The following is a 12,787-nucleotide window of genomic DNA, read 5'->3' as shown; positions in this document are numbered from 1 at the left end:
GAACATTAATTTTTGTATGAACTAATCTTATGAATTATAAACATTTTTTTTTACTTTATATATTTTGAAATATATGGTCTTACTTTATATTTTATTTAAATATATTGATTTCATTATTTTATATTTTAATATATAAACCAACTTATTTAAATTTAAAATTATTTAAACTGTATGAAAATGTCCTTTTTAGTCTTTTTACATCTATCAGCTTATTAAAAAGCTAATTTTACCAAACACTTTTAAACATAACAGCTAGCTTAACAGCTCTTCAAATTTCAGCTTCGAGCTTATAGCTTTCAGTTTTCAGCTACTTTTCAGCTTTCAGCTACCTTTTCAGCTAGGTTTGCCAAACATAGCCCATATTTTCTCTCCCTTCTTCAGTTCACCAAGATTTCGATCTTGACAAAAAAATAAAATTAAAAAAAAAGTTTAAAAAAGAAAAAAAAAAAAAAACCTAACTAGCAATCATTGGTTTTTTTAGAGGTGAGATGGAGTATTATTGGTGGACTATAAATAAATAGTACATTATTTGTGTACATAAAGTAATTATCTGAATATTGAAAGTATATTATTTTGTATATTATCAAATAATGTACCTTTAGTACACAAATAATGTATTTTTAATATATTAAAAATATACATTATATTCAGAAAAAGTGTATTCTTTGAGTACTAAATGTACATAATTTTGTATAATATATATTTAATATACAAATAATGTACTTTTAGTATATTAAAAATGTAATTTTGTACAGTTCACATAATACTAATTTGTCATGTGAGTTTGTCACCAAGACAAAAAAAAAGGATTTAACAAACTTATTTGTTTGAAAAATTTCTCACAGATATGAGATCGGGTGTGTGGTTTCTGAGGGGATATTGTCAATAGACAGAAGAATGTGGTGTACAATGCTATTCACTCAGGTCAGTCTTGTCTAGGTTTGGCCTGATCATAAATGATATTAATGAAGTTTCAAGTTCCTTCAATGATCTTAGCTTCCATTTTGTAAAACAGTTTGCGAATCAAGTTGTCTGTAGCATTGCTAAGGAAATCATTTATGTGTCAAGTTGTATAGAGTGACTTACAATTCCACCGAACTTCATTGTAAACATTTTAGATTATGATCTAATGAATTAATTTCTTTCTTATTCTTCTTCATTAAAATTATTATTATAAAAAAAAAAAAAAAAACATTTGTTACTTCTTCTCCAATCTCCACCGTACCATAAGCACTGAACCAAAACCTCCACTAACACAATTAATGGCTGGCTACCCGACAATAGCTAAAGTGACGTGACATAATCGAACCGTTCCATTGTCGTTTCCCTAACAAAATCTCACTATAATAATTTATCAAACAAAAAAAATAATTTAGAAAAAATGATACTTTTTAGAGTTAATTTTCAAAATAGTGCTCCGACTATGACATTTTTCTTAAATTGATCCCTTAACTTTTAATTGTACCTAAAGTGGTCCTCTGACTTTTGAATTTTAAGTCAAAATGTCCTCCGTTAGTTTGGCGTTAAGTAGGTATGAAAATGAAGGGTAAAACTGGAAATTCAAGTTTTACACTCCAATTAAAAGCAATATGTGATTCCTTTCATCAATTTGCGCACATATTTCTTCAAATTAGATTTTTGTTCTCTTGAATCTGCAATCAAAATGTGGGATAATCAACTAGAAGGCCAAAAAAGTTCATCTTCAACCTCATCCACAAACTTTCCAAGGCAAACTACATTTTGATGGCAGATTTAGGACAACAAAAATCTAATTTGAAGAAATATGTGCGCAGACTGCTGAAAGGAGTCATAGATTGCTTTAAATTGGAATGCAAAAACCTGAATTTTCAATTTTACCCTTCATTTTAACACCTACTTAATGCCAAAGCTAACGGATCGGAGGATCATTTTGGCTTAAAATTCAAAAGTCAGAGGACAACTTTAGGTGCAATAAAAAGTCAAAGGACCAATTTAAGAAAATGCCATAGTCGGAGGACCATTTTGGGAATTAACTCTACTTTTTATCCATGAATTATATGCTTATGGCACTTTCTTTCCTAAATTATTCATGTATTTATATTAATCCCTCAATTATTTTAAAAGTGACGATTTTCTCCTAATACCATTAAAATAAATATTTTTTTCTTCTCAAACAAATTATTGATTATATGTACAGATGATCATGATTCGGTTCGAATCGAACCAGACACTAAAACAACCAAACCGAAATTTTCTTGTTACGATTTAGAACCGGAATCCAATATTTGGGTTTCAATTTATTAAAATTGCAAATTGGAAAAAAATAAAATAAATTAATTGTAAAATTTAGACTATTTAAAAATAGAAAATAGATTTTTTTTTTTAAAAAAAATGTTTGAACCAGCAGTTTAAACTGGATCCAAAACCGTGAACTGGCGATTAGAAATCGAAACAACTACTACATATGATCGTTTATTCGGTCTCGATTTCAAACTGCCGGTTCACAATTTCGGATCCAGTTTGAATCGTTGGTTCAAACTGTTTTTTAATTCTCTTTTATTTTTAAAATAGTCTAAATTCAGCAATTAATTTTTTTTTCCGGTTCAAAGCTCGGAACCATTTAGTTCTGTTGCTACAGTATCCAGTTTAGTTTGCATCGAACTGTGATTATCCCTACATATAAACAATAATTCGTTGGAAAAGAAAAATAAATGAAATATTTATTTATAGGCTAAAAATGTTCATTTAATATATTAAGGAGAAAAATCACCACTTTAAAATAATTGAGGGGTAACTCAATGGGATAGCTCAAGTGGCAAGTGAGCTTTCTTTGTGGAGAAGAATTTCGGGAGAACCCGGGTGTAATTCCCACAAGCGACGATTCTTCCTGAAAAAAAAAATATTTAAAAAATAATAATAATTGAGGGGTTAATGTGGATACATGAATCATTTAAACAAAAAAACACTATAAGTATATAATTCAAGGAGAAAAGTGTAATTTTCTCAATAATTTATCAAATTTGAAATGCCTACCAATCTTTTGCTAAACCTACTACACTGTAACAATTAGGTTTAGGGTTGTCCTAACCTTGTAGATAAGACTATCAATGAAGTTGGAACTGTTGGAAGTATTAAGGATTTGAAATAGAAGGGATACAAATTTGATTTATTGTATTATTTAATATTTTTTTTTTGAAAACTAATCTATTTTTAGTTATATCTTTTCTTATCCTATATTTTTAATTTGTGCTGTGCATATATAGTTATTCAACTTATTCGGATTGAGCTAACTTGATTGTATTACTCATGAATATTATTTACACAATTCAGTTCCTTAAAAAAAAAAAAAAAAGAAGTCAAATAAGTCATTAAAATAAGAGTTAATTCCAGAAATGGTCCTTCGACTATTGACTTTTACCAATTTTTATCCTTGAATTTTAATTTTATCAAAGTTGGTCCCTTAACTATTGATTTTGTACCAATTTTGGTCCTTCTGTTAAATCTATGTTAAATAGGTGTTAAAATTGAGGGCAAAAATGTAAAACAAAATATTTTAACCTTTCTTCTTCACTTTGTTTCCCTTCCTAGTGGTGCCCTTTTATACCATTTTTGCTATCAAATAATAATTAAAAAACACCTAATAAAATAATAAAATATACAATAACACTCCACATCCAGTTAGAGCATTTACAAAAAAAAAAAAATTATTATGGAGTATATATTACATTGCAGTAACAAAAAAAAAAAAATACAGATTTTTTTTTTTGATTACTTGAAACAATTTAACATAAAATGTAAAAAATAAATATATTGACTCACATTGTTCCTTATATAATCTTGCGATAGAGGAGGGAAAACAAAGTGAAGAAAAAAGGTTAAAATATTTGGTTTTACATTTTTGCCCTCAAATTTTAACACCTATTTAACATAGATTTAACAGAAGGACCAAAATTGGTACAAAATCAATAGTTAAGGGACCAACTTTGGTAAAACTAAAAGTTGATGACAAAAATTGGTAAAAGTCAATAGTTGAGGGACTATTTCTGGAATTAACTCTTATAATAATAATAATAATAATAATAATAATAATAATAATAATAATAATAATAATAATAATAATAATAATGCATTTATTAAACCATTGTTTAAAAATAAAAATAAAAAATCTTCAATAACACCCTTAAACTTATTATTATTATTATTATTATTAAAAGAAAAGTGAATTAGGTAACTTGTTAACTAAACATAAAATGTGGCCTTTTTAGATGATTTCCCATTGAGTGGTGTATGGTATAGTATTAGCAGTATATTAATTTAAATAATTGACTTCCATCATAGTTAAAGATGAGACTTTTTATCTGATCTTCGTCCTTGCTCAAACGAAGATGAAGTCATCCTTATCTAAACTGAACAAAAGTAAACAAAGTAGTTCGAATCTAGGCGAATACCATGTCTTTATCCAAATTCGGACATATTTGCGGACATCAAAAGTCAACAAGGGATTGAGGTCACCAATAAAAGAAAAGTCTAATAAGTCATAATAATAATAATAATAATAATAATAATGCATTTATTAAACCATTGGATTTAAAATTTAAAAAAAAAAAAACTTCAATAACACCCTTAAACTTATTATTAAAAAAAAAAACAAAAAATTGATTTAGGTAACTTGTTAACTAAACATAAATTTTAGGTAACTATGTGCAAATTGAGGTAGACTCATTGCTGGTCATCCAAGGACTAAACAAAGCGTCAAAGGTTTCTTATTTTGATTTAGTTCTTGAAGACATTCGTGTAATTGCTAATGATTTCAATCATTAGTTTTGCTTTCGTTAAACCGCGAATATGGCTGCCCATGATGAGGTTGCTCGGGAAGCTTTATTCACTGCTGATCGTAGGGAATGGCTTGTTTTGCCTCCCCTTTTTCTTTCTGATGTATTACGTTCTGACTATTGTTAAATGAAGTTTGCTTTATTTCCAAAAAAAAATAAAAACATAAAATGTGGCCTTTTAGATGATTTGGCATTGGGGGGGTGTATGGCGTAGTAGCAGCAGTATATTAATTTAAAAAATTGACTTCCATCACAGTCAAAGATGAGACTTTTCATCTTATCTTCGTTCTTGCTCAAACGAAGATGAAGTCATCATTATCTAAACCGAACAAAAGTAAACAAAGTAGTTCGAATCTAGGCGAATACCATGTCTTTACCGAAATTTGGACATATTTGCGGACATCAAAAGTCAACAAGGGATTGAGGTCGCCAACCATGGTAGTCAAGTTTTTTTTTTTTTTTCTAATTCTTTTTAAAAAAATTTGTCAATAACATAACCATATTTGTTCTTGTTGTTATTGCACCACATCAATTCTAAAAATACATAGCTTAGTGACAAATCACCTAACGAAACCACATAGCATTTCTAGTCAACAAGTTACCTGATGGTAACCTCCCAAAATTGCTAGTTACATTTTATTTTCTTTACAATTTCAATGGCCTAATTGCACTTTATTTATAAATTTAAGAGTCTATTACTACTAGTTCGATGACTTATTTGAGTCATTTCCCATTACTTTATTGTGCGCCTATTATTATTATGTCTATTCATTATACTTCTAGTTTTAAAATTGTATCAAAAATTTCAAAAACAAGAAATAAGAATGAAACCCAAAGAATTGATGGTGTTGTAAATTTTATTAAAGCCTTCTATTCTTATTCGCAGTATCCAAAAATCTCCTATCAAACATTCCTATCTCCAACCTCATTCCTATCCTTAAAACCTGCCAACCAAATGCCTCCTAAGACTAAGATATTCACCATTTTTGAAGTGCTTTCATTAAATTTGAGGATCGAGAGGCCCGTGTAAATCCTACCTAAGAGCGACCTTGGGCCGCTTCGAAAATAAGAATAATGATAATTTTTTTTCTGGGAAGATGTAAATAAGGTATCTCAAACTTTGAGAGGTTGCTCCCACCCTGTCGTTGGTGAAATTCGATCCAGGTCTTTCCTCCCACGCTAAAATAATTTTGTCCATTAGAGGAAATAAATCGCAAGTCGCCTAATCAGTTCTCAATGTCCACCATTGTTTGTATATTTTGCGCACAACAAGTCTTCATCACCTCCAATCAATTTTTTAGGCTTTGGGTCTCCCAATAACCCCGGATGTCTTCAATCCTATGCCTCTAAACACTTGCCTAAGAGAGTTGGAGAAAATAAACCGCGAGTCGCCTAATCAATTTTTGATGTCCACCCTTACATGTACACTTTGCGCATGCTATTAGAGTAAAACTTCTAATGTGACCCTTAACCATTTTTTTAAAGAATCGATTCATTTGTTTTGTTTCTTTTTTTTTTTTTTCTTTTTTTTCTTTTTTTTTTTTAAACCGCCATCCGTGGGGACCGAAAATAATAAATGAATATAAAGAGTTCTATTTTTGCATATCCATTTAGCAAGAAGACACAAATTACAAGCATACAATATTTACAATCCAAGCTAGATACATTCATACAGGCAACAAAAGATGATATCTTCATTTATGGAAAATATTAGAAGTGGAAAAAGAAAAGGTAATAAACAAGACAAGAGCATATGCAACAAACCACGGTGATCTTTAAGATTGATTACAATGAAGCTGCATGACTATATAACATTTCAAGATAGGAGGAGACTGGCCAAATACTACCCAATCACTCTGCTCACATTGCATTAAAATCAAAAACCATGTACGCTCTACCAACCATAATTTAAACCCCCCAAAGCCGCAAATCCACGCCGCTGCTGCTGCTGTACTCTCTACACTCTGTCAATAGGCTCCGTGCGGCCCTGTACTGCCAATCGCTCCGAGACATCAGCCAATGACTTGAGGTTGCACTTAATCAGCGCCTCCACGAAGTAGCATGTTTCATCCTTGGTGTTCCCGTCTGGGATGTCCACCACAAATGATTCTATGACCAATGTTCCAGGCCTGCCATCAATGATCTCTGGGTGTACAGTCACGATTGATGAGTAGTTCTGCATGTTTTTAAATGCGGGATGAGAAAGAATTAGAAGTTGGGACTCGGGATGAAACTTAAGAACAACCTGTGAAATTCTACGCTAATCCTTGCGAGCAAGAAGTACAAAAAGAAAAAGAAAATAGCTGATCAAATTCCCGAATGACAAAAAAGATTACTCTATCACAACTCAGTACCTTTACCGGCCCTGCACCTAAGCCAACCACACTGCCATTTCAAAGAACAGCCACAGCCTACAAGGCCAAAGTGTTCAGGCAAATGCAACACAGAACACACAACGTCCACTAGTATCAAGTAATTGAACTAAAAGAAGAAAATGGATATTCATGCGTTTTCGTTTCTGTGAAGAAATGGAAAGCTGATTGGAGAAAGGAAAACAGAGAAAATGGGTGCTAGTATTTCTAAATTGAAAAGCCGAAAACAAAGAAAGGAAAAAAGGAGAAAAGAAATTAGAGAATTGAAGCATATCTCCAAAGGTTCTAATTTGACTTCCTATGGTCCTACTGACAAAGGGATTTGTCCTGAGGAAGGGATTTTTGGTTTATCAAGTTTGGAAAGGGCTAAATCACACAATTCCAATCAATGATAAGCTTGAGATTCATACCCTTAGCCTGTGATCTCCACCAACAATCCTCATGCTAAATATGTGCTCGTCGTCATCCAGTAGCTCTAGCCTCTCCTTGCTGGTGGTGGCTGGAAGGCCAGACTTAACATTAACTTCTCTAACACTTCCAATTTCAAGGTCGCCCTGCACAATACACCTGCTCACAAACGGTTTGTACCTCTGAGGCTGATCAAACCTCCTTACCAATGACCAAACCTGCAAACAACAAAAAATTTGAATAAGATCAAACAAGAACGAACATTCATATCCGGTTCTCAATTTATCATATTACTTGTATATAATCACATTTATGGCTAGAATTCTGTTCATTTGATTCAAAGCATGAACTATTGGTTTGTAAACCATCCAGTACTAAAGGAGTCCATATAACCGCCAATCAAACATCTCTACACCAACCTGCTTGAAATATTTACTCCAACCTAAACAGGACTAATAACATATTAACAAGTAAACGCATTTTTGTTCCTTTCATCTCAGAGGAAAAAAAGAATATACATCTTCAGATGAACACGATTTTGCAGAAAATTCACAATTATTCATTCTCCTCAGGCGCAACTGTAACCTGGTTACAGCGGAACCGAAATCAAACCGGTATAATACGAACTAAGCATTAATCCGCAACGAAACAAAACTTTCAATAAAAAATCACAGTGAGAACGCAGATCTAAGCATAACTCAATAGAAACAAACAGAGAAATCAAAATATGGAAAGAGAAGTTGTATAGGAGAGACTTACAAGATGAACTGGAGCTCTGATGTGCTTTACAAGACAGGAACTACACTGATTCTCCCTGACCTCGTGCTTGTGGTGCCTCCTAATGTACTCATCCTCTACGTCGGTTCTTCTATCGGCGCTCATCATGTCGGCCGTCATCCGCCGACAGTATTGCGGAGGTTAGCAACTCTTGCAGCGGCGAGAGGATTGAGCGAATCAAAAGTCAAAAAGACATTGGAAGAGAAGGAAGCTCCAATGGCTGAATGGTCCAAAATGATTCAGTTGCTTTCTGTATCATCCACATCTCTTGGCTCTCTATTTTATTTTATTATTTTTTTTCTATATACTTTTTGCTGTATTTTTAGACGGAAATACGTAGAAAAATACACAAGTGGATAAACTTTAAAAGGTAAATTAAAATAAATAAATAAACAAAAGGATAATACCCTCCCTAGTCCCTCCCACCCACTTTTCTTGATTTAGTACCAAAACTATTCTTCCCAATGTTATGTTTATTTGTCAAATACGGTAAATACAGAGTACTTGCTTTCTTGCATATTTTTTAATGTTTATTTTGTAATTATTAAATTAAATTTTATGTGTTTAATAATATATGTAATGTAATGTCTAACCATTTGAATTTTATATACAAATAATAAATTAAATATTATGTCAAATTAAATTCTAATTGAACCAGATAAATAAAATGGGATGGAGGGGTATTATAAATGAAAAATTACGAGAATTCAATTAAGTTTGCCAGACTATTGACTTAGTAACCACAATGTTACAAATTCGAACCCTATCGAAAATGATCTATTGACTTTGGTTTGAGTCTGTCACCTATAGGTAACTTATGTTAGTTTATCTCCTTATGCTTTTTTGCCAATGATGGATTAAATTAATTCGGGTGATCCAAATTACTTGACCTAGGTCGAGCCCCAGGGCTCGGCTTTGACAACCTAGGGGCTGAGGCCCAGGCCCAAGCCGAACACGGGGCTCGGCCTTGGTGCTCGTGGCCGAGCACGGGGCTCAGCCTTTGTAGCATGGGGCCAAAGGCCTAGGCCTAGGCCGAGCGCAGGGCTCGCCTAAGAGGCTTGGGGTTGGGCCATGGACTTGATTTTGGCAGCCGTGGCCGAGCACGGGACTCGATCCTAGGATCCCATGTCCAACTGGACCCGTCTTACTATGATCCATCACATCGATTTGTTCTGTGTTCATCTCTAATATGTTCATCACCCACTAGGATCATCAAACTGAATTGGGATTTACTCCGTATGCACATTCAAATAATAGTTCCGAATTTCTTTCGTCATTAGAACAAATTACGAGATTGTATTATACGTATACGTATTCATATATTTTATTATGTATGTATTCCAAAGGACAAGTCTTAAAAAACGTGAAGTATGCAAGTGGGGCAAGTGGGAGGAAATGGGAGAAAGAGTTAAAAGGGATACCCATCATCCACTTGGTGTTGTAGACTTTGAACCTGGACCGGACTTTTAAGGTGCGAGACACAAATCGTTTTCAATGGTTTCACCCTTTTCACGCCCTCCACGAGACTCTCATTAACTTCAACAACAATCAAGTCCCCATCAACCTCCTGCAACTTGCTCCTACCTATTTACACTTTGCCAACCTTTTATACATACACCAATAATACTGCATTTATTCATTATTTTTCTTTACTCCCTCACGCGTATGGATTGACTAGAAAATTATGATTTTTTAATACATGGATGTCATGTCAATATAGCTTAATTTTGTTTTTTATTTAAATAAAGAAACATGTATTTAATATTTTAAAATAGATTATGCTAGCTAACTGTTATGTACTCTGATGACACCTCTATTACTATTCTAAATGGCCAATCACATGATCGAATTTCGATATGGATGTTTGGTGGGTTACTTGGATATTACTATTTGTTAGATCCCTATAATGCTATGTTCCAAACTGTTATATATACTCTGAATGACTCTCAATGTCATATATGAGAGTAATAAGCTTGTGTTTCATAAATAAAAATTTAATTCTCAAAATAAACTACTTAAGATTAGAAAACAAAGAAATTAAATGATGTTCATGATTAACCACCTTACGGTGGTTTTTGAGGTTTAGCACCTTTTTGGTGCTCATTAAAACACATCACATTTTGGTGCCTTAATATAATGCAACCTATTTGGTGCATAAGCACTTTATAGTGCTTTGTTCATCAAGCACATTCTAATGTTTTGTTACACTATTCGGTGTTTTGTTGCACTGTTTGGTGCTTTATCCCCTCGGTCATGAACTTTTTGAGGTATATTATTTTAAAATGCGTTAATTCTGATCAATTTTTCAAAATTAATTTCTATTAATTCTCATTAAATTAAACTAATTTGATTATATAAAAATTTCACTTTAGTGACAGTCTCACGGATTCGTTTACTAAGTCCCTGCCTACATATGTTCATAAAATTAGGATGCAAAAGCTTGAAAGGTTGTTGTCTTCAAGGGGGGAATGAGGGGGAGGGGTGGAGCGACAACGTTATGTCCTGAAGGCCTATGGCTGTATATTTTTTTCCCCTTAGTTTAGTTCTTTTTTCACTGGGTTTTATTAGGTTAAGGTTTTTAATGAGACAACTAGTGCAACACATGATTTAACATACTTCATGCACTCTTTTCATCGACTAGGTTTTCCCCACTAAATTTTATAGTGAGATTTTTAACAAAGTATGAGTATGATTAGATAATGGCCAAAGAGAAGGGTTATAAATATTTACTTTGATATATGACCATTATCTTATTTTCTAGTCGGTATTCAGTTTCTAGTCGGTATTCAGTTTTCCCATATTGTATGTATATATATTTGTCAGTTATTAATAAAAGTCACACTTCCTGCATTCTAGTCTATCTCTTTCCTTTAATTTTCCCTCTCTATTCTCTGTATTGTTCTTGTTTTTCCGATGGCATTCCGAAAGACTAAGCTAAATAATGTTGAATTTACAACAAGATATATTTTTTTATTGTAGAATATTTGTTTGAAGATTTAATTTTGAACTTTACTTGTTTAAAGTAAATATTTTCATACATTATGTTTTTTAAATAATTTGGGCGCAAATTCACAAAAATTGCGTTAAATTTGATTTTTTTTTATTGGGCTAGAAAGTATAATTGTTATAAAATATAAATGTTTGATATTAATTTGTTAAAATTTAGAGATTTTAATTATTTCTATGCACAATTAAATATAATTGTCACAAAACACAAAAAATTTGTATTTTTCTCACCAAGTTTTAAAGGATTGGATATATATATTTGCCATAAGACAAAATCTTTTTATTTTTTCAAGTTTTAAAAGTATGGATATAATTTTCACAAAGTGTAAATGTTTGGATTTTTTAGACCAATAAGCCAAATTTAAATATGATGGAGTTTGGTTGCTTTAAATAAGGTTTTGAATCTGAATGATAAAGTAATAATAGATGTAGGGATGAATAAGTCGATAATATAATTTATACAATTCAAACTCTTTTTAAATGGGAATTGTATATATATATACTAGTGCAAACTCACTTCTCATTTCAATGTGGGATAAAGACTACTTCCAAGTATTCCAATCCCCGTTTTCCAATTCAAATAGATCTATTTTGAAAATCAATTTCTTATTCACTCATTATCCGTTTTAGGGATACAATATATCAATTTCTTTATCTTACTTCAAAGAATCCGAATAGATTTTAACCTTACCCAAATTGAAAATGATCCCACATATATTTGTACCACAAAATAACCACTTACCATTTTTGTTTAAAAAAAATTAACAATAGATATTGAATTTTAATGTGAGAATTCTCCCTAAATAGAATCTGACAATGGTTTGATTTCAAAAGAAAATATTGTACAAGAAAAAACAATTCTTGTTTTTATTACTATATCCATGAATCATTACAAACAACTTGAATAATGGATATATTACTTTAAATAGGATTCTCCCAAATAAGTTTGAACCCAAACCTAAGGGGCCGGACTTTCACGTTCCTGAGATTTGTGAGAGGAAGTAAATCACAAAATTTGCTTTGGTGGTGCACTATTATGAGTTTTTGTATTAATCCGAAGTCTCACCCCTTACGAAATTCGATCCTGTGTATTTACGAGGTGTATCCCAAACTCACTCCTTCATCCATCAAATATTGTTGTGAGAGAGAGATTGATGGGACATTTGGTTCAAAGCCAAAAATTAGAGTCAAAATCAATCCAACCAATAACACATTATCAAATTTATTCAACATTAATTTCTCCCAATTTTGAATGCATTTTTGTTGCCACACCATCAACACACAATTTTCTTGTCTGGACACCATAAGATAATAATCATTTTCAGGAGCAATGGTCTATGAAATCTGACCATTTCACCATCCTCATCAGATTCATCAAAACATCATTTGCAGATTGTGGAAATGGTTATTAAA

The 12,787-nt window shown here is 31.9% G+C and overlaps 1 protein-coding gene across 1 annotated transcript; it reads right to left on the bottom strand.

Annotated features, from left to right (window-relative positions):
• Positions 1-6,481: 6,481 nt before the first annotated feature.
• On the bottom strand, positions 6,482-8,623 carry LOC116027814 (abscisic acid receptor PYL3-like). Its single transcript, XM_031269572.1, has 3 exons — positions 8,351-8,623; positions 7,594-7,809; positions 6,482-6,987 (listed from the first exon to the last, which is right to left on the bottom strand). Exons 1-3 carry the CDS (start codon positions 8,486-8,488, stop codon positions 6,769-6,771), a joined length of 573 nt encoding a protein of 190 aa, XP_031125432.1. The 5' UTR covers positions 8,489-8,623; the 3' UTR covers positions 6,482-6,768.
• Positions 8,624-12,787: the final 4,164 nt, after the last annotated feature.

Source organism: Ipomoea triloba, chromosome 8 (assembly GCF_003576645.1).
Source record: "Ipomoea triloba cultivar NCNSP0323 chromosome 8, ASM357664v1".
In the NCBI taxonomy this organism is placed as follows: Eukaryota; Viridiplantae; Streptophyta; class Magnoliopsida; order Solanales; family Convolvulaceae; genus Ipomoea; species Ipomoea triloba.
This window is presented reverse-complemented; position numbering and strand designations above follow the sequence as displayed.